Raw genomic sequence first — 21,455 nt, 5'->3', positions numbered from 1 at the left:
TTCCAAGTGCTAATTCAGCCAATATTATTGTACCTTATCTAACAAGTGGGTCATATTAAGTCAGTACTCATTTTATTTGGTCAAAAGTTTTTTTTTTTTATAATTCAGATATTAAAAGTTATATTTTATGTAGTGGTGTGCATACAAGTGATTTTCCTTTCGGTGGACATTTCTTTGCCCACCAGTTTGTTCCGATGTCACACTGAATCACTACTGCAGCCACTTTACACTTTATCATTATTGAAAACACAATATATATTTGGCCACTAGTCGTTCAACTTCTCCCTTGTCCCCGTTTTATTAAACACTTGCGTTCTGCGTACTGATTGTGCAATCACTGGTAGTACAGTCAACCCCGATCCTGACATACAGTATAGATTTTTTGCACTCATGCTATTGACATTTTCACAGAGTGAGGCGGAATGGGAGATTTGGTCACGACCATCCCGCCATGATCAACCCTCCCCACTGGCGATTAGCCGCCGGGGGACACTCCGCCGGAGCCGCTCCGAGCGCTGGATGTTCCGTCGCCGGCCGCTTCTATGAGAAGGTAAGTTTTAGGGTAGGGGGTTAGTTTTAGTGGTTAGGGTAAGGGGTTAACTTTAGGGGTTGGGGTAGGGTCTTAAATTTAGGGTTTTTTAGCAGTAAGGGTAAAGGGGTTTCGGGTAGGGGGTAGCGTTGGTATTAGGGGGGTTTAGGGTAAAGGCTAACGTTAGTGGCTTCCCTTAGGGGTGAAGCAACTAGCGACGAGGTGAGCAGCGGCTAAACACTGGCGTTCAATTGGCGGCAAAATGTCCACAACCAGACGTCCTAAACCAAGGGGAACGGGTATAGAAAGTAATAAAGGAGAGCGGTGGAACACAGGACAGCCAACGTTCGATAACCTGACCCATTGGGTCCACAGTTATCCGAATATTTGAACCACTAGATGTCCTAGTAGAGAGACTCACCGAGTAGAAGACTCACGCTACAGAGTGTTTATACATTTGTATATAATTTCAGGTCCGGAGACAGACTACGCCATAGAAACACCTCAGCTGTTAAACCCCAGGCCCCAGGTCCTCTTAAAGATGTTTGTGTTATGCTTTAGGAAGGCTGTCAGCTTTTCCATGAGCAAAACATCAACAACAAATATATTTTAATGGAAAAAAGAACGGATTTTTATCAATGAGGACCTATTGAAGTCTGGGACGCTGGCGCTAAAAATCAGTGAGACGGACTCCAAACCAACAAGTCTCACAGAAAATCAGTGGTGACAGGTCGGTATAATATTGTTTTCCTCATTCACCCCTGACACACACATACACATACATACACACACACACACACACACACACACACACACACACACACACACACACAAACTTGCATCCACCCACAAATAATACATTCATTAACATGCACCACGCACATGTAGCCACACACAGACCCACATACTTTAGACATCTACCACAAAAGCATACGCTCATATACAGACAAAAATATATGCAGATGATCCCTTAACACACATTCACACAAGCAGATACATGCGCATGTATCAATGCATACATAAGCATAAACACGCACCTATACACACAAACGCACACAAACTTATACATACGTTCAAGAATAAACTTATATATAGACAACAACACACATACACACTCGTACATATATAAATGAAGTCCTGGTAAGAAATAGGGCTATAGTTCTGTAGTGGTGTTCCCTGGCTCTCTGTCTGTACCTCCGCTGTAGGGGGTGATCACGTGCGCTGTCAGGGTCGCACAGTAGATCTGCGGCACATTTGGAAGGTGGGGGCTGTGCAGGGAGCGTTCCGCGGCGGCCCGATAGTACAGGGCGCCGCCATGTTGTGTGTCGCGCATGCGCAGTACCAATGCGCGACGGGAGGCCCTGAGGAAGTCGCGCATGCGCAGTGAAAAGCGCGCGAACGGCTGGCCAATCACCAGGAGGCTCATCAGTAAACTGCAACCCCCAGGAGCCTCAGCGAAGCCACCTGACTCCAGGGAACGAATAGGATTGCAGGGATTGCTGACAGGCAGGAAGGAAAGCGTGGGGGAGAGACCACGCTAGCCAGAGGGCACTGGAGGAGCAAGGGGAGAGGTTAGAAATAATGTACAATTGTATGCATTTTACAATAAAGTATTTAAGACACCAATAATCGTGTTATAAAGTATTCATAAATACGAAAATTGGGAGCCACGCTTGCATCGCGCTATAAGCGGATTCGCGTTGTAACGAATCGCGTTATAACGGGGTTGAGGTATATATATATATATACATATACATTACACAATAAATTTGGACGCTGTGCTATTGTCCCTTATACTAGTCCCAGTGTCCAATGTAGAAGCCCCTTAGGCCAATATTATTGCCAGCATTGCCTAGAAGCTGCTTTCTCAAAATAGCGTGTAGTTGCGTTGCAGGCCTATTAAGGGCGAAACATTTGTGAGGTGTGTGTAATACACAAAGGATACTCGTGTTGCAGGAAAAGGCCTCCTGGCTGTCTGTCACTCGGTCTCTAACAGCCCAGCAAATACCTGGATCTCTCTTACTGTGGGCTCTTCTCCTCTCGCTTTGTGTGTAGAGGATGTGTTTCTCCTGTTGTCTCTCACTCTCTTCTTGGCTAACAGTCTCCTACAAGCCTCCTCTTTCACCATCTGAGAGTGTCAGGTTGTCTCTTACGCCCCTCTCGCTGTTCCGTGGGCTGTCTCTGTGTGCCTCTCAGACTGGCACCACCTATCTCTGTGTCTGGTCTCAGAATGGCAGTAGGACTCCCTCGGTGTCTCTCAAACTGACCATTTGTTTCAACATTCTATCTGGCTTTCTTCTTATACAATCCCATATCTCCTGTCATGTGTTGCCAGGCAGTTCAGGGACAGTGTCTCCTATTCCTCATCGCAACATGTGATAGATGGAGCAGATCAAGGCTACGCTTATAGTGACGGCGACGTCAGGCTGCCGTCGCTGGAAAAATCAAATTGAGATGACTTCCAGGGATCGTGACCAAGCCGTCGCTCCGTCGCGCTTACTATAAGCGCACGCGACGGCGGCAATGCATTTGTTTTGACGCGACCTTGTGTCGCTGTCGCCGACACTATAAGCGCATCCTAATTCTGTATTGTTCACAGTATACATATATTTGGAGCAGGGGCCACACACACTTTAACACCCTCTTTGCAGAAAATAAGGTTCTTTTAATGGTTGCCTCTTGATATCTGCAGATGATTCTCTGCATATTGACACCCGTTCTCTCTTTCCATTAAATTGCGGTACAAAGTAGGTCTTGGTAGGGGGGGGGGGAATAACATTCCTGGAAGCTTCTGAACGTTTTGTTAAGAGCCCTTTGTGTGGACTGCGTGATCCACACACTGAGGGCAGCAGAGAGCTGCACTTAATTTAGCCTTTTCGTGTGCAAGTTATGGGGTCTGCAAGGAGAGCAGAGGATAGTGCCTGTGGCCACGGGCTGGTGATTCATTCCAGATGTGTTCCCAAGCAAACAAATAGTAAGAAATTATCATGGAAGAGGAGACAAGTCTGTGCAAAGAGGGGGAGGGGGGGACTTGGCTTTTTACACCAAAACATACTTAACATCCAAAGGCAGATAGTATTCCTGACCCTAAATACGCCGAAATTACTGGCCCATAATACAGTTCTGTCTCAGATGATCCAACTAGTTTCTAAACTTGGTATCCACGTTCTGTGTTGCAGAGCTGTATTTATCAAAGAGAAAAAGTCAACTTGTGTTGATGTGTTTCGTAAAGGAGAAATCTGATGCTGTTTTTTGCAACAGGCGTAGTTTGGTGCATAACTTGTAAAGTAGTAATGTGTGCGCAAACACCCACAAGCTGAAAATAAACACTGGTTACAAACACACAGTCACACAGACCAGATATAGACACACGCAATCTTGGCAGATCAGGCACAGTGACATCTGGGAGCGGATAGAAAGCTTTGCCAGATGTGGGGCCGCTTCCTTCTTATTATGATGTATGGGGCTCCTATCCCATCAACTTCATCAGTATAGCACAGAGGGAGAGACTGGGTGAGAGAGAGACAGAGACTGAGTCAAAGAGAGAGAGAGAGCGAGAGAAGAGAGTTAGATAAGGAGAGGGACAGAAAACTAAAGACAGTGAGAAAGGGGAGAGTTTGAGAAGGTGGTAGAGAGAGGTGACACCAAGCTGGAGACAAAGAGAGGGGTAGATAAACAGAGAGAGAGAAGAAAAGAGACACCAAAAGTCAGAGATAAGAAGGAAAGTGACAGAGAGAGACTTGGAGAGGGGGGAAGAGGAAAGGACACAGAAGAGGGGAAGTAAGAGAGGTATTGAGAGAGGGTCGAGTTAGAGATCTAGAAAAGGGGAGAAAAAGTCAGAAGCAGAGAGAACAAGGAGAGGGAGAGAAAGTGAGAGGAGGGACAGAGAGGACAAGGAGAGGGAGAGAAAGTGAGAGGAGAGAGGGACAGAGAGGACAAGGGAGAAAAATAGAGGCAAATATTGAGACAGAGTAAGGGAAAACAGAGAGACACATTGGCAGAGAGGTAACAGATACAGTCAGACAGACAGAAGCAGAAAAAGCAGAGAGATCACATTCTCTATTGGCCACTGGATTTGGGGCTGGCTCGCTGTGCATCATGATCCCGTTCTGGTTGGGGGTGTCCTGCTTTCTGCTGTTCTTTTCTGGGAGAGAAGGGAGAGTTTATTCTGGAAGGAAGAAGCCACCAACTTTGACAGCACAGAGGTACTGTATATTGAAACAGATACTCTGACCCACAGACATCCACTGACACCCGCATATAAACATCCAGACACACACACACACACACACACACACACACACACACACACACACACACACACACACACACACACACTTCGAACATATAAACTTCCAGTCACACAAACAGACACCCACTGTATTACACCCCCCCACTGCATTACGCACAGACACCCCCCCACTGCATTACGCACAGACACCCCCACTGCATTACGCACAGACACCCCCTCCACTGCATTACGCACAGACACCCCCCCACTGCATTACGCACAGACACCCCCCCACTGCATTACGCACAGACACCCCCCCACTGCATTACGCACAGACACCCCCCCACTGCATTACGCACAGACACCCCCCCACTGCATTACGCACAGACACCCCCCCACTGCATTACGCACAGACACCCCCCCCACTGCATTACGCACAGACACACCCCTCACTGCATTACGCACAGACACACCCCCCACTGCATTACGCACAGACACCCCCCACTGCATTACGCACAGACACCCCCCACTGCATTACGCACAGACACCCCCCCACTGCATTACGCACAGACACCCCCCCACTGCATTACGCACAGACACCCCCCCACTGCATTACGCACAGACACCCCCCACTGCATTACGCACAGACACCCCCCACTGCATTACGCACAGACACCCCCCACTGCATTACGCACAGACACCCCCCACTGCCTTACGCACAGACACCCCCCACTGCCTTACGCACAGACACCCCCCACTGCCTTACGCATAGACACCCCCCACTGCCTTACGCACAGACACGCCCCACTGCCTTACGCACAGACACCCCCCACTGCCTTACGCACAGACACCCCCCACTGCATTACGCACAGACACCCCCCACTGCATTACGCACAGACACCCCCACTGCATTACGCACACACACCCTCACTGCATTACGCACAGACACCCCCCACTACATTACGCACACACACCCCCACTGCATTACGCACAGACACACCCCTCACTGCATTACGCACAGACACCCCCCCCACTGCATTACGCACAGACACCCCCCCCACTGCATTACGTACAGACACCCCCCCACTGCATTACGCACAGACACCCCCCCACTGCATTATGCACAGACACCCCCCACTGCATTACGCACAGACACCCCCCCCACTGCATTATGCACAGACACCCCCCACTGCATTACGCACAGACACCCCCCCCCCACTGCATTACGCACAGACACCCCCCCACTGCATTACGCACAGACACCCCCCCCACTGCATTACGCACAGACACACCCCACTGCATTACGCACAGACACCCCCCCCCCACTGCATTACGCACAGACACCCCCCACTGCATTACGCACAGACACCCCCCACTGCATTACGCACAGACACCCCCCACTGCATTACGCACAGACACCCCCACTGCATTACGCACAGACACACCCCTCACTGCATTACGCACAGACACCCCCCCCACTGCATTACGCACAGACACCCCCCCCCCCACTGCATTACGCACAGACACCCCCCACTGCCTTACGCACAGACCCCCCCACTGCATTATGCACAGACACCCCCACTGCATTACGCACAGACCCCCCCACTGCATTACGCACAGACACCCCCCACTGCATTACGCACAGACACCCCCCCCACTGCATTACGCACAGACACCCCCCCACTGCATTACGCACAGACACCCCCCACTGCATTACGCACAGACACCCCCCCCACTGCATTACGCACAGACACCCCCCCCACTGCATTACGCACAGACACACCCCCCACTGCATTACGCACAGACACCCCCACTGCATTACGCACAGACACCCCCCCACTGCATTACGCACAGACACCCCCCCACTGCATTACGCACAGACACCCCCCCACTGCATTACGCACAGACACCCCCCCACTGCATTACGCACAGACACCCCCCACTGCATTACGCACAGACACCCCCCACTGCATTACGCACAGACACCCCCCACTGCCTTACGCACAGACACCCCCCACTGCCTTACGCATAGACACCCCCCCACTGCCTTACGCACAGACACCCCCCACTGCCTTACGCACAGACACGCCCCACTGCCTTACGCACAGACACCCCCCACTGCATTACGCACAGACACCCCCCACTGCATTACGCACAGACACCCCCCACTGCATTACGCACACACACCCCCACTGCATTACGCACAGACACCCCCCACTGCATTACGCACACACACCCCCACTGCATTACGCACAGACACACCCCTCACTGCATTACGCACAGACACCCCCCCCACTGCATTACGCACAGACACACCCCCCACTGCCTTACGCACAGACACCCCCCACTGCCTTACGCACAGACCCCCCCCACTGCCTTACGCACAGACACCCCCCACTGCCTTACGCACAGACACCCCCCACTGCCTTACGCACAGACCCCCCCACTGCATTATGCACAGACACCCCCCACTGCATTACGCACAGACCCCCCCCACTGCCTTACGCACCGACACCCCCCCACTGCATTACGCACAGACACACCCCACTGCATTACGCACAGACACACCCCTCACTGCATTACGCACAGACACACCCCCCACTGCATTACGCACAGACACCCCCCCACTGCATTACGCACAGACACCCCCCCACTGCATTACGCACAGACACCCCCCACTGCATTACGCACAGACACCCCCCCCACTGCATTATGCACAGACACCCCCCACTGCATTACGCACAGACACCCCCCCACTGCATTACGCACAGACACCCCCTCCACTGCATTATGCACAGACACCCCCCACTGCATTACGCACAGACACCCCCCCACTGCATTACGCACAGACACCCCCCCACTGCATTACGCACATACACCCCCCACTGCATTACGCACAGACACCACCACTGCATTACGCATAGACACCCCCCCCACTGCATTACGCACAGACACCCCCCACTGCATTACGCACAGACACACCCCTCACTGCATTACGCACAGACACCCCCACTGCATTACGCATAGACACCCCCCCACTGCATTACGCACAGACACCCCCCACTGCATTACGCACAGACACCCCCCACTGCATTACGCACAGACACCCCCCCCACTGCATTACGCACAGACACCCCCCCACTGCATTACGCACAGACACCCCCCACTGCATTACGCACAGACACCCCCCCCCACTGCATTATGCACAGACACCCCCACTGCATTACGCACAGACACCCCCACTGCATTACGCACAGACACACCCCTCACTGCATTACGCACAGACACCCCCCCCCCCACTGCATTACGCACAGACACCCCCCCCCCCACTGCATTACGCACAGACACCCCCCACTGCATTACGCACAGACACCCCCCATTGCATTACGCACAGACACCCCCCACTGCATTACGCACAGACACCCCCCATTGCATTACGCACAGACACCCCCCACTGCCTTACGCACAGACCCCCCCACTGCATTACGCACAGACACGCCCCACTGCATTACGCACAGACACCCCCCCCCACTGCATTACGCACAGACACCCCCCCACTGCATTACGCACAGACACCCCCCACTGCATGACGCACAGACACACCCCACTGCATTACGCACACACACCCCCACTGCATTACGCACACACCCCCCACTGCATTACGCACAGACACCCCCCATTGCATTACGCACAGACACCCCCCACTGCCTTACGCACAGACACCCCCCACTGCCTTACGCACAGACCCCCCCACTGCATTACGCACAGACACCCCCCCACTGCATTACGCACAGACACCCCCCACTGCATTACGCACAGACACCCCCCACTGCATTACGCACACACACCCCCACTGCATTACGCACAGACACACCCTACTGCATTACGCACAGACACCCCCCACTGCATTACGCACAGACACCCCCCCCCCCGGTATTACGCACAGACACCCCCCCCACTGCATTACACACAGACACCCCCCCACTGCATTACGCACAGACACCCCCCCCCCCACTGCATTACGCACAGACACACCCCCCACTGCATTACGCACAGACACCCCCCCACTGCATTACGCACAGACACCCCCCCACTGCATTACGCACAGACACCCCCCCCACAGCATTACGCACAGACACCCCCCCACTGCATTACGCACAGACACCCCCCCCCCACTGCATTACGCACACACACACACCCCACTGCATTACACACAGACACGCCTACTGCATTACACACAGACACACCCACTGCATTACGCACACACACACACCCCACTGCATTACGCACACACACACACACTCCCCACTGCATTACGCACAGACACCCCCCCACTGCATTACGCACAGACACCCCCCACTGCATTGCACGCACTGCGTTACACAAACACCCCATTGCATCATACACACTGCATTACACACACACAGACACAAACAGCTTTACACATAGACACACACAGACACACCTACTGCATTTTACACTGACACACCTACTGCATTACACACAGACACACCTACTGCATTACACACAGACACACCTACTGCATTACACACAGACACAGAAAAGAAGAGGGGGGGGGATCCTCCGGCGCGGTGTTTCACTCAGATTTCCAGGACACATGCAATATAAAACAGACAGAGGGACCACAATCAGGAAAGGTTAAATCACAGTAGTATGCTGGGAATGAGATATATAGGAGGCACACTTACATTGAAACACCAGGATCCACCTTGGGTATAGTGTGTGCTTCTTAGTGTGATGTCAGGGAAAAGGGGGGAAGACAGGGAAAACATAGTATAATACCGTTTATTAAACAAAATTGATTAAAAAAGAGATTGCCAACTCACAAGCGGCCATTAAAAATGGCATAGAAAGGAGAAGTTTTCAGTCTCTGCCGGACTTCCTCCCAGGTGGTTAGGTGTCCGCGTGGAGTCTGTCCCAATAGATAGGATGGTAGTGCAGCGATGTAGGTGAAAATCGGGTGGTTTGCCCAGACTTGTGCACAGCCTGGTCTCTCTCCCATTCGTCAACCTCCTTGCTGCTGCTTCCGCCTTCCGCGCATGCGCATGCGCTCCGGTGGTGATACTGGCCAAATTGGGATTCCACTCTACTCCTCTGTATGGTGGCTTGTGAAGACCAAAAAGCCGTCAGACGCGTTTCGCTAAATGCTTCCTCAGTGACGTAGATGCATGTAGGGTAACAGCACTTTATAGATCCTTCAGTCCTTTAATTGTCCAATCTTACACTGTTCCTTTCTCTCTCTATTTGCATAGGTGATTGCACTGTTTAGATCACTCTCTTGCATAGCTATAAATACATTAATACATGACAATAAAGCTTAAAATAATAACACACAGACACGCCTACTTTATTACCCACAGACATGCCTACTGCATTACACACAGACACGCCTACTGCATTACACACAGACACCTACTGCATTACACACAGACACACCTACTGCATTACACACAGACACCTACTGCATTACACACAGACACACCTACTGCATTACACACAGACACACCTACTGCATTACACACAGACACACCTACTGCATTACACACACACCCCACTGCATTACACACACACAGACACAAACAGTATTACACATAGACACACACAGACACACACATACCTACTGCATTACACACAGACACCCCCACTGCATTACACACAAACACCCCACTGAATTACACAAACACCCCACTGCTTTACACACACATCTGCCCTGCATTACACACACACAGGCACAAACAGCATTACACATAGACACACACAGACACACAGCATTACACAGACATACCTACTGCATTACACACAGACACACCTACTGCATTACACACAGACACACCTACTGCATTACACATAGACACACCTACTGCATTACACACAGACACACCTACTGCATTACACACAGACACACCTACTGCATTACACACAGACACACCTACTGCATTACACACACACACCTACTGCATTACACACACACGCCTACTGCATTACACACAGATACGCCTACTGCATTACGCACAGACACCCCCCCACTGCATTACGCACACACACACACCCCACTGCATTACACACAGACACGCCTACTGCATTACACACAGACACACCCACTGCATTACGCACACACACACACCCCACTGCATTACGCACACACACACACACTCCCCACTGCATTACGCACAGACACCCCCCCACTGCATTACGCACAGACACCCCCCACTGCATTGCACGCACTGCGTTACACAAACACCCCATTGCATCATACACACTGCATTACACACACACAGACACAAACAGTATTACACATAGACACACACAGACACACACATACCTACTGCATTACACACAGACACCCCCCACTGCATTACACACAAACACCCCACTGAATTACACAAACACCCCACTGCTTTACACACACATCTGCCCTGCATTACACACACACACACAGGCACAAACAGCATTACACATAGACACACACAGACACACAACATTACACAGACATACCTACTGCATTACACACAGACACACCTACTGCATTACACACAGACACACCTACTGCATTACACACAGACACACCTACTGCATTACACACAGACACACCTACTGCATTACACACACACACCTACTGCATTACACACACACACGCCTACTGCATTACACACAGATACGCCTACTGCATTACACACAGACATGCCTACTGCATTACACACAGACACCTACTGCATTACACACACACACCTACTGCATTACACACAGATACACCTACTGCATTACACACAGACACGCCTACTGCATTACACACAGACACCTACTGCATTACACACACACACCTACTGCATTACACACACACACCTACTGCATTACACACAGACACGCCTACTGCATTACACACAGACACGCCTACTGCATTACACACAGATACGCCTACTGCATTACACACAGACACGCCTACTGCATTACACACAGACACGCCTACTGCATTACACACAGACACGCCTACTGCATTACACACAGACACGCCTACTGCATTACACACAGACACGCCTACTGCATTACACACAAACACGCCTACTGCATTACACACAAACACGCCTACTGCATTACACACAGACACACCTACTGCATTACACACAGACACACCTACTGCATTACACACAGACACACCTACTGCATTACACACAGACACACCTACTGCATTACACACAGACACACCTACTGCATTACACACAGACACCTACTGCATTACACACAGACACACCTACTGCATTACACACAAACACGCCTACTGCATTACACACAGACACACCTACTGCATTACACATAAACACGCCTACTGCATTACACACAAACACCTACTGCATTACACACAGACACACCTACTGCATTACACACAAACACGCCTACTGCATTACACACAAACACCTACTGCATTACACACAGACAAGCCTACTGCATTACACACAGACACGCCTACTGCATTACACACAGACACACCTACTGCATTACACACAGATACCTACTGCATTACACACAGACACACCTACTGCATTACACACAGACACCTACTGCATTACACACAGACACACCTACTGCATTACACAAAAACACGCCTACTGCATTACACACAAACACGCCTACTGCATTACACACAGACACACCTACTGCATTACACACAGACACACCTACTGCATTACACACAGACACACCTACTGCATTACACACAGACACCTACTGCATTACACACAGACACACCTACTGCATTACACACAGACACCTACTGCATTACACACAGACACACCTACTGCATTACACACAGACACACCTACTGCATTACACACAGACACGCCTACTGCATTACACACAGACACGCCTACTGCATTACACACAAACACGCCTACTGCATTACACACCGACACGCCTACTGCATTACACACAGACACACCTACTGCATTACACACAGACACACCTACTGCATTACACACAGACACCTACTGCATTACACACAGACACACCTACTGCATTACACACAGACACCTACTGCATTACACACAGACACACCTACAGCATTACACACAGACACACCTACTGCATTACACACAGACACCTACTGCATTACACACAGACACACCTACTGCATTACACACAGACACCTACTGCATTACACACAGACACGCCTACTGCATTACACACAAACACGCCTACTGCATTACACACAAACACGCCTACTGCATTACACACAGACACGCCTACTGCATTACACACAGACACGCCTACTGCATTACACACAAACACGCCTACTGCATTACACACAGACACGCCTACTGCATTACACACAGACACGCCTACTGCATTACACACAGACACGCCTACTTCATTACACACAGACACGCCTACTGCATTACACACAGACACGCCTACTGCATTACACACAGACACACCTACTGCATTACACACAGACACACCTACTGCATTACACACAGACACACCTACTGCATTACACACAGACACCTACTGCATTACACACAGACACACCTACTGCATTACACACAGACACCTACTGCATTACACACAGACACACCTACTGCATTACACACAGACACCTACTGCATTACACACAGACACCTACTGCATTACACACAGACACGCCTACTACATTACACACAGACACGCCTACTACATTACACACAGACACGCCTACTGCATTACACACAGACACGCCTACTGCATTACACACAGACACGCCTACTGCATTACACACAGACACGCCTACTGCATTACACACAGACAAGCCTACTGCATTACACACAGACACGCCTACTGCATTACACACAGACACGCCTACTGCATTACACACAGACACGCCTACTGCATTACACACAGACACGCCTACTGCATTACACACAGACACGCCTACTGCATTACACACAGATACGCCTACTGCATTACACACAGACACGCCTACTGCATTACACACAGACACGCCTACTGCATTACACACAGACACGCCTACTGCATTACACACAGACACGCCTACTGCATTACACACAAACACGCCTACTGCATTACACATAGACACGCCTACTGCATTACACACAGACACACCTACTGCATTACACACAGACACGCCTACTGCATTACACACAGACACGCCTACTGCATTACACACAGACACGCCTACTGCATTACACACAGACACACCTACTGCATTACACACAGACACGCCTACTGCATTACACACAGACACGCCTACTGCATTACACACAGACACGCCTACTGCATTACACACAAACACGCCTACTGCATTACACACAGACACACCTACTGCATTACACACAGACACGCCTACTGCATTACACACAGACACGCCTACTGCATTACACACAGACACGCCTACTGCATTACACACAGACACGCCTACTGCATTACACACAGACACGCCTACTGCATTACACACAGACACGCCTACTGCATTACACACAGACACGCCTACTGCATTACACACAGACACGCCTACTGCATTACACACAGACACACCTACTGCATTACACACAAACACACCTACTGCATTACACATAGACACACCTACTGCATTACACACAGACATACCTACTGCATTACACACAGACACGCCTACTGCATTACACACAGACACGCCTACTGCATTACACACAGACACACCTACTGCATTACACACAGACACACCTACTGCATTACACACAAACACGCCTATTGCATTACACACAGACACGCCTACTGCATTACACACAAACACACCTACTGCATTACACACAGACACACCTACTGCATTACACACAGACACGCCTACTGCATTACACACAGACACGCCTACTGCATTACACACAAACACGCCTACTGCATTACACACCGACATGCCTACTGCATTACACACCGACACACCTACTGCATTACACACAGACACACCTACTGCATTACACACAGACACCTACTGCATTACACACAGACACACCTACTGCATTACACACAGACACACCTACTGCATTACACACAGACACACCTACTGCATTACACACAGACACGCCTACTGCATTACACACAGACACGCCTACTGCATTACACACAGACACGCCTACTGCATTACACACCGACACACCTACTGCATTACACACAGACACGCCTACTGCATTACACACAGACACGCCTACTGCATTACACACAGACACGCCTACTGCATTACACACAGACACGCCTACTGCATTACACACAGACACGCCTACTGCATTACACACAGACACGCCTACTGCATTACACACCGACACGCCTACTGCATTACACACAGACACGCCTACTGCATTACACACAGACACGCCTACTGCATTACACACAGACACCTACTGCATTACACACAGACACACCTACTGCATTACACACAGACACACCTACTGCATTACACACAGACACACCTACTGCATTACACACAGACACCTACTGCATTACACACAGACACGCCTACTGCATTACACACAAACACGCCTACTGCATTACACACAAACACGCCTACTGCATTACACACAGACATTCCTACTGCATTACACACAAACACGCCTACTGCATTACACACAGACACGCCTACTGCATTACACACAGACACGCCTACTGCATTACACACAAACACGCCTACTGCATTACACACAGACACGCCTACTGCATTACACACAGACACCTACTGCATTACACACAGACACACCTACTGCATTACACACAGACACGCCTACTGCATTACACACAGACACGCCTACTGCATTACACACAAACACGCCTACTGCATTACACACAAACACGCCTACTGCATTACACACAGACACGCCTACTGCATTACACACAGACACGCCTACTGCATTACACACAGACACGCCTACTGCATTACACACAAACACGCCTACTGCATTACACACAGACACGCCTACTGCATTACACACAGACACGCCTACTGCATTACGCACAGACACGCCTACTGCATTACACATAGACACCTACTACATTACACACAGACACACCTACTGCATTACACACAGACACGCCTACTGCATTACACACAAACACGCCTACTGCATTACACACAAACACGCCTACTGCATTACACACAGACACGCCTACTGCATTACACACAGACACGCCTACTGCATTACACACAGACACGCCTACTGCATTACACACAAACACGCCTACTGCATTACACACAGACACGCCTACTGCATTACACACCGACACGCCTACTGCATTACACACAGACACGCCTACTGCATTACACACACAGACATAAACAGTATTACACACACAGACACAAACAGTATTACACATAGACACACACAGACACACAGCATTACACAGACATACCTACTGCATTACACACAGACACACCTACTGCATTACACACAGACACACCTACTGCATTACACACTGACACCCCCCACTGCATTACACACAAACACCCCACTGAATTACACAAACACACCACTGCTTTACACACACACCTGCCCTGCATTACACACACACAGGCACAAACAGCATTACACATAGACACACACAGACACACAGCATCACACAGACATACCTACTGCATTACACACAGACACACCTACTGCATTACACACAGACACACCTACTGCATTACACACTGACACCCCCCACTGCATTACACACAAACACCCCACTGAATTACACAAACACACCACTGCTTTACACACACCTGCCCTGCATTACACACACACAGGCACAAACAGCATTACACATAGACACACACAGACACACAGCATCACACAGACATACCTACTGCATTACACACAGACACACCTACTGCATTACACACAGACACACCTACTGCATTACACACAGACACGCCTACTGCATTACACACAGACACACCTACTGCATTACACACAGACACACCTACTGCATTACACACAGACACACCTACTGCATTACACACAGAATGCATTATGTGGAGATAAGTACATTGTATACGATAATTTCATTTATAGATGAGTCCTTATGTGAACAGTTAGTATATTAACAAGGAAATTTAGAGAGGATCCCTAGCTACACACAGATACCCCCACACTGCATGACACACACAGACACACATACTGCATCACACACACATACACATACTGCATTACACACACATACTCGGTGCATGATACCCACCGGCACTAACTCACACCCACTAGTATACACACTCACTGTGCACCAATATTACACACACACTGAGAATCCTCTCACTGTCACTCACTGAGCCCTGTCCTGATCTATTGCATTTCTTCCATAATATCTCCTAGCTCTGTATTACAGCACCCGTATACTCTCTCTGTATAATGAGAGGTGACAGGTACGTGTCCCTGATATTTCTGTATTAGTAGGAGGTGACAGGTATCTGTCCCTGATATCTGTGTATTAGGAGGTGAGAGGTATGTGTCCCTGATGTCGTTGTATTAGGAGGGGGTGAGAAATATGTGGCCCTGATGTCTCTGTATTATGAGGTGAGAGGTATGTGTATTAGGAGGAGAGTGGTACAGTATGTGTCCCTGATGTCTGTGTATTAGGAGGAGGTGAGAGGTATGTGTACCGGATGTCGGAGGTCAGTGGGACGTATGTATATACAGGCATACCCCGCTTTAAGTACACTCACTTTAAGTACACTCACGAGTAAGTACATATCACCCAATAGGCAAACGAGAGCTCACACATGCGCCTGTCATCACGTCCTGAACAGCAATACTGGCTCCCTACCTATACCAAAGCTGTGCGCAAGCGGGGAGACTATAGAGCCTGTTACAAATGCGTTATTTACATCAGTTATGCACGTATATAACGATTGCAGTACAGTACATGCATCGATAAGTGGGAAAAGGTAGTGCTTCACTTTAAGTACATTTTCGCTTTACATACATGCTCCGGTCCCATTGCGTACGTTAATGCGGGGTATGCCTGTACTGCAGTGTGGGAGGTGGAACAGATTAGCGTCTTACTCATGAAGGAAGAAGTAAAGAATATTGTGCAAAGTGCATTTGTGGTGCTGCAGGTAGTGTGCACTGTGCTGTGTAATGAGTCAATAAATGGAAGAGATTGTGATAATAATTTATAGTGTAATTTTTGATAGATCCAACTTCCAAGAGCCATGATCTCCTTCTTCAGGCACTCATACATCATCCCGATTACTTAGTGAGGGCTGCAGTACTTACTGCACTTGTCCCCTCTAACTATGTGTTTGTGTGTGTGTATATAATCTTGATAAATGTCTCACTGGGCACCAAAACATTGAACTTTTTTTAATAAGCCCACTTTTTTTTGCTTTAAAGTGCCAACCTCCTATTATTATTTTAGGTGTGTGTAATCCCTTAACACGTACATTTCATGTGTCTTTCCAGGCTCCGCTCTGGACCTCATCATTGCTACTCGGGGATAGGAGGGGGATGCTGCCCAGGATGGACAGTCTCCCCTGGTACTGGGCTGTGCCTCCAACGTAAGTGCCTATTGTGACGATATGGGCAATGAGGCTCTTATAATAAAGGTTTAGCCCAGCCATTGCCCTATCGTCCGGCTAAATATACAGGGTTGCCCTGTATTTACATCCTATTGTGGCTCATCTGGCCAAATATATTAGTTTCATGTATAGTATATGTGTAAACCTTTATTTTCTGTGAATTGTATTTGTCCTTGTGTACCTGTATGGTTTTTTTGTTCCCTTGGTGTGCTAGGCTGGTAATACACTTACCCAGACTGCACACCCAGAGATCTGGATTTAGCTGCTACCACGAGGAGGTTGAGTAAAAAGGATAGTGGGGATGGGCCAGTCTCCTATCTGGGAGCCATTGTCTACCCAGGCAGAGAGGAGCCTATCTCATCAGGAGATATCAAATCAGCAATGTGAACATGGGCAGGTAGGCGCTGTTCTCATTGGCTGGTTTGTAATGCCCGCCCTCCTTGCCTCAGCCTCCCCATCACACCCCCAGCCCGGATTGGCAAACACAGATGAGCCCTCGCTCTGTGATTGGCCCAACACACTGCATCTGACCTGTGATTGGTTGCCGCCCCGTTCTCCATGACTTCCTCTGGAGACGGGGAATCTAGAAAAGGGGCAGCTGATCTCAGCTTCGCAGACCTTGCTGCGGATAGCATGGAGATGGACTAAGCGATGTACTCTGAGGTTGTGCCAAACTCCTGAAACCGATGCTGCCTGCTATTCCCGAGCGGTAGTTTTAAAGTTGCTCTGCTGCGAGTTGCATTCAGCGCTGCCTGGAGTTCCCGATCCCCCACAGGAGTGCAAGCTACGTCGAGTGAGCCATTTCAGTGGCGCTAGGCACATACGACTGCTAGGATCCCCCCTGTATTCCCTGTGTGGAGTGAGGGTAGCTCTTTCGGTGATATTGTGTTGTGTCTGCTGGCTCCGGTCATATACGTTTATTTGATCTCTGTGTCCGGTCTGGTGCTTGATCCCATGAAAGAGTTCTTGTCTCCCGTGACAGACTTTTCTGGTGGCACAGCGGTGGCATCACCAGGCTCAGGGCTACTAAGGTAGTTCGGACTGAGTGGGTCTCAATCCTTGAGACTGCAGGGCAACGAGTCACAGACACTGCAGTCACCCTCAGAGCTCACCGCATCCCTCCAGCAGTCATTGCAGATGGTAGACGACCCGAACCAGACAATGGCATCCCGGTATTCTTCCTGGACCAAGGAACTAGCCGTGCTTCATGGTAAGGTGTCCCCTTTTAAGGGCCTCTTGGACATAGTCCTTAAAGAGCAGAACTTACTGTACTACATCCCTGAGGTAAGGAAATGAATTGCGGCGGTGAGCCGGATCTGCCCCGACAAACTGTCAAGAGGGCAGAGGATTTTATGGTAGCCTGACCCCTACTAACCGCTCCGGACCCCACCAGCAGAGCCCTTCAGCCAGAAGCAGCATGGGGGAGTGCTCCAGCTTCCAATCCCAGCCTGTCAAGTTTAGCCCACAGCGCCGATGCTATGGCTGCAATCAGCCGGACCACCTATGGAAGAATTGCTCTACTTCCACCTCCCCCTATTCTCGGACCATATTACATAGTTACATAGTAGATGAGGTTGAAAAAAGACTTCCGTCCATCAAGTTCAACCTATGCTAAATTTAGACAACAGATACTTTATCCTATATCTATACTTATTGATCCAGAGGAAGGCAAACAAAAAACCCCATTAAGGGGAAAAATTAATTCCTTCCTGACTCCAAGAATTGGCAATCGGATTAATCCCTGGATCAACATCCTTCCCATGTATACTTATTTGGTATATCCCTGTATACCTTTCCCATCTAAAAAGATGTCCAACCTTTTTTTGAACAAATCTATTGTATCTACCATCACAGTCTCCATGGGTAATGAATTCCACATTTTAACTGCCCTTACTGTAAATAACCCTTTCCTTTGTTGCTGGTGAAATTTCCTTTCCTCCAACCTTAAGGGATGGCCCCGAGTCCTTTGTACTGCCCGTGGGATGAATAGTTCTTTTGAAAGCTCCTTGTATTGTCCCTGAATATATTTGTATATAGTTATCATAACCCCTCTTAGACGCCTCTTTTCTAATGTAAATAAATCTAATTTAGCTAGCCTCTCCTCATAAGTTAGAATGTCCATCCCCTTTATTAATTTGGTGGCTCTTCTCCGCACTCTCTCTAGTTCCATAATGTCTTTTCTTATGATTGGTGCCCAAAATTGTACTCCATATTCAAGGTGTGGTCTTACTAATGCTTTGTAAAGGGGAATAATTATGTTTACTTCCCTTCCATCCATTGCCCGTTTGATGCAAGATAAGATCTTGTTTGCCTTTGCAGCTACTGCATGACATTGGGCACTATTGCTAAGCCTGCTGTCTACAAGCACTCCTAAATCCTTCTCCATCAAGGATTCCCCCAATATATCTCCCTTTAATTTGTAAGTCGCCATTGGATCTCCTGCGTGGGGCTAGCTCTGATGTGGGAGCATTGCCCTGCGATCCAGATCGCCCCTCTAATAACTCCAGCTCCTGCCCATGAGACCCCGAGGGGTACAGCCGCACACGAGTCACCCCGATCCGCCAGGAGCCCCCTGATGCCAGGCAGCCGTGCCTGTGCCCAGTGATCATTGGGACCAAGAAGGCTACCAGGTCGATGAATACCGGAGCCTCTGTAACTCTGGTTTGACCCGGTTAGGCCTGAGCATCTTTTGCCTGGAATACGTATCAAGTTGCAATTAGGATAACCCTGATCCCTGCAAGTGGCCCATGTACATCTCGATTGGGGAGCGGGTCGAGGGATCCGGAATGTATACTCCCAGGACTTGATATGGATGTTTTACTTGGCTACGATCTGGGAAGATTTGTCTGTGGCTATGCAGACCCAGAGGCAGCCCTGCTTGCGTCTTGTCTCCCATTGCCAGAGCCAAGGTTTTGCCGGCACAGACACCCCCAGAGATTTCTGCAACAGATCCGAGACCCATTGCTCCAAGAACCTTGAAGCCTCCACCGAGAGCTAAGCCCAGGGAAGTCCACCATGATGGCCTAACCCCAGACTGACTTGCCCCCTCCCTGGCTCCCTTGTGCTGTGCCCGAATCACATGATCGCCCCCTCCGTGGTCGGTTTGACTGGGAGGTTGCCTATGCTAGACAAGAATGCCAGGCAATGGTAGGGGCTTTGCA

General features: G+C 49.6%; 1 protein-coding gene across 5 annotated transcripts in view; it reads left to right on the top strand.

The window, feature by feature from the left end:
- Positions 1–3,902: 3,902 nt before the first annotated feature.
- VWCE (von Willebrand factor C and EGF domains) overlaps positions 3,903–21,455 on the top strand; it is a 57,949-nt gene continuing 40,396 nt past the window's right edge. For 2 of the 5 annotated variants that reach the window (XM_075566998.1, XM_075566999.1), the window contains exons 1-2: positions 3,903–4,734; positions 18,179–18,273. In XM_075566998.1, coding sequence (XP_075423113.1) covers positions 4,628–4,734; positions 18,179–18,273 — 202 coding nt within the window. In that variant the 5' untranslated portion in view covers positions 3,903–4,627. The remainder of the gene's footprint in view (positions 4,735–18,178; positions 18,274–21,455) is intronic. The other 3 variants (XM_075567000.1, XM_075566996.1, XM_075566997.1) reach the window with 3 other exon arrangements.

Source organism: Ascaphus truei, chromosome 12 (assembly GCF_040206685.1).
Source record: "Ascaphus truei isolate aAscTru1 chromosome 12, aAscTru1.hap1, whole genome shotgun sequence".
In the NCBI taxonomy this organism is placed as follows: Eukaryota; Metazoa; Chordata; class Amphibia; order Anura; family Ascaphidae; genus Ascaphus; species Ascaphus truei.
This window is presented reverse-complemented; position numbering and strand designations above follow the sequence as displayed.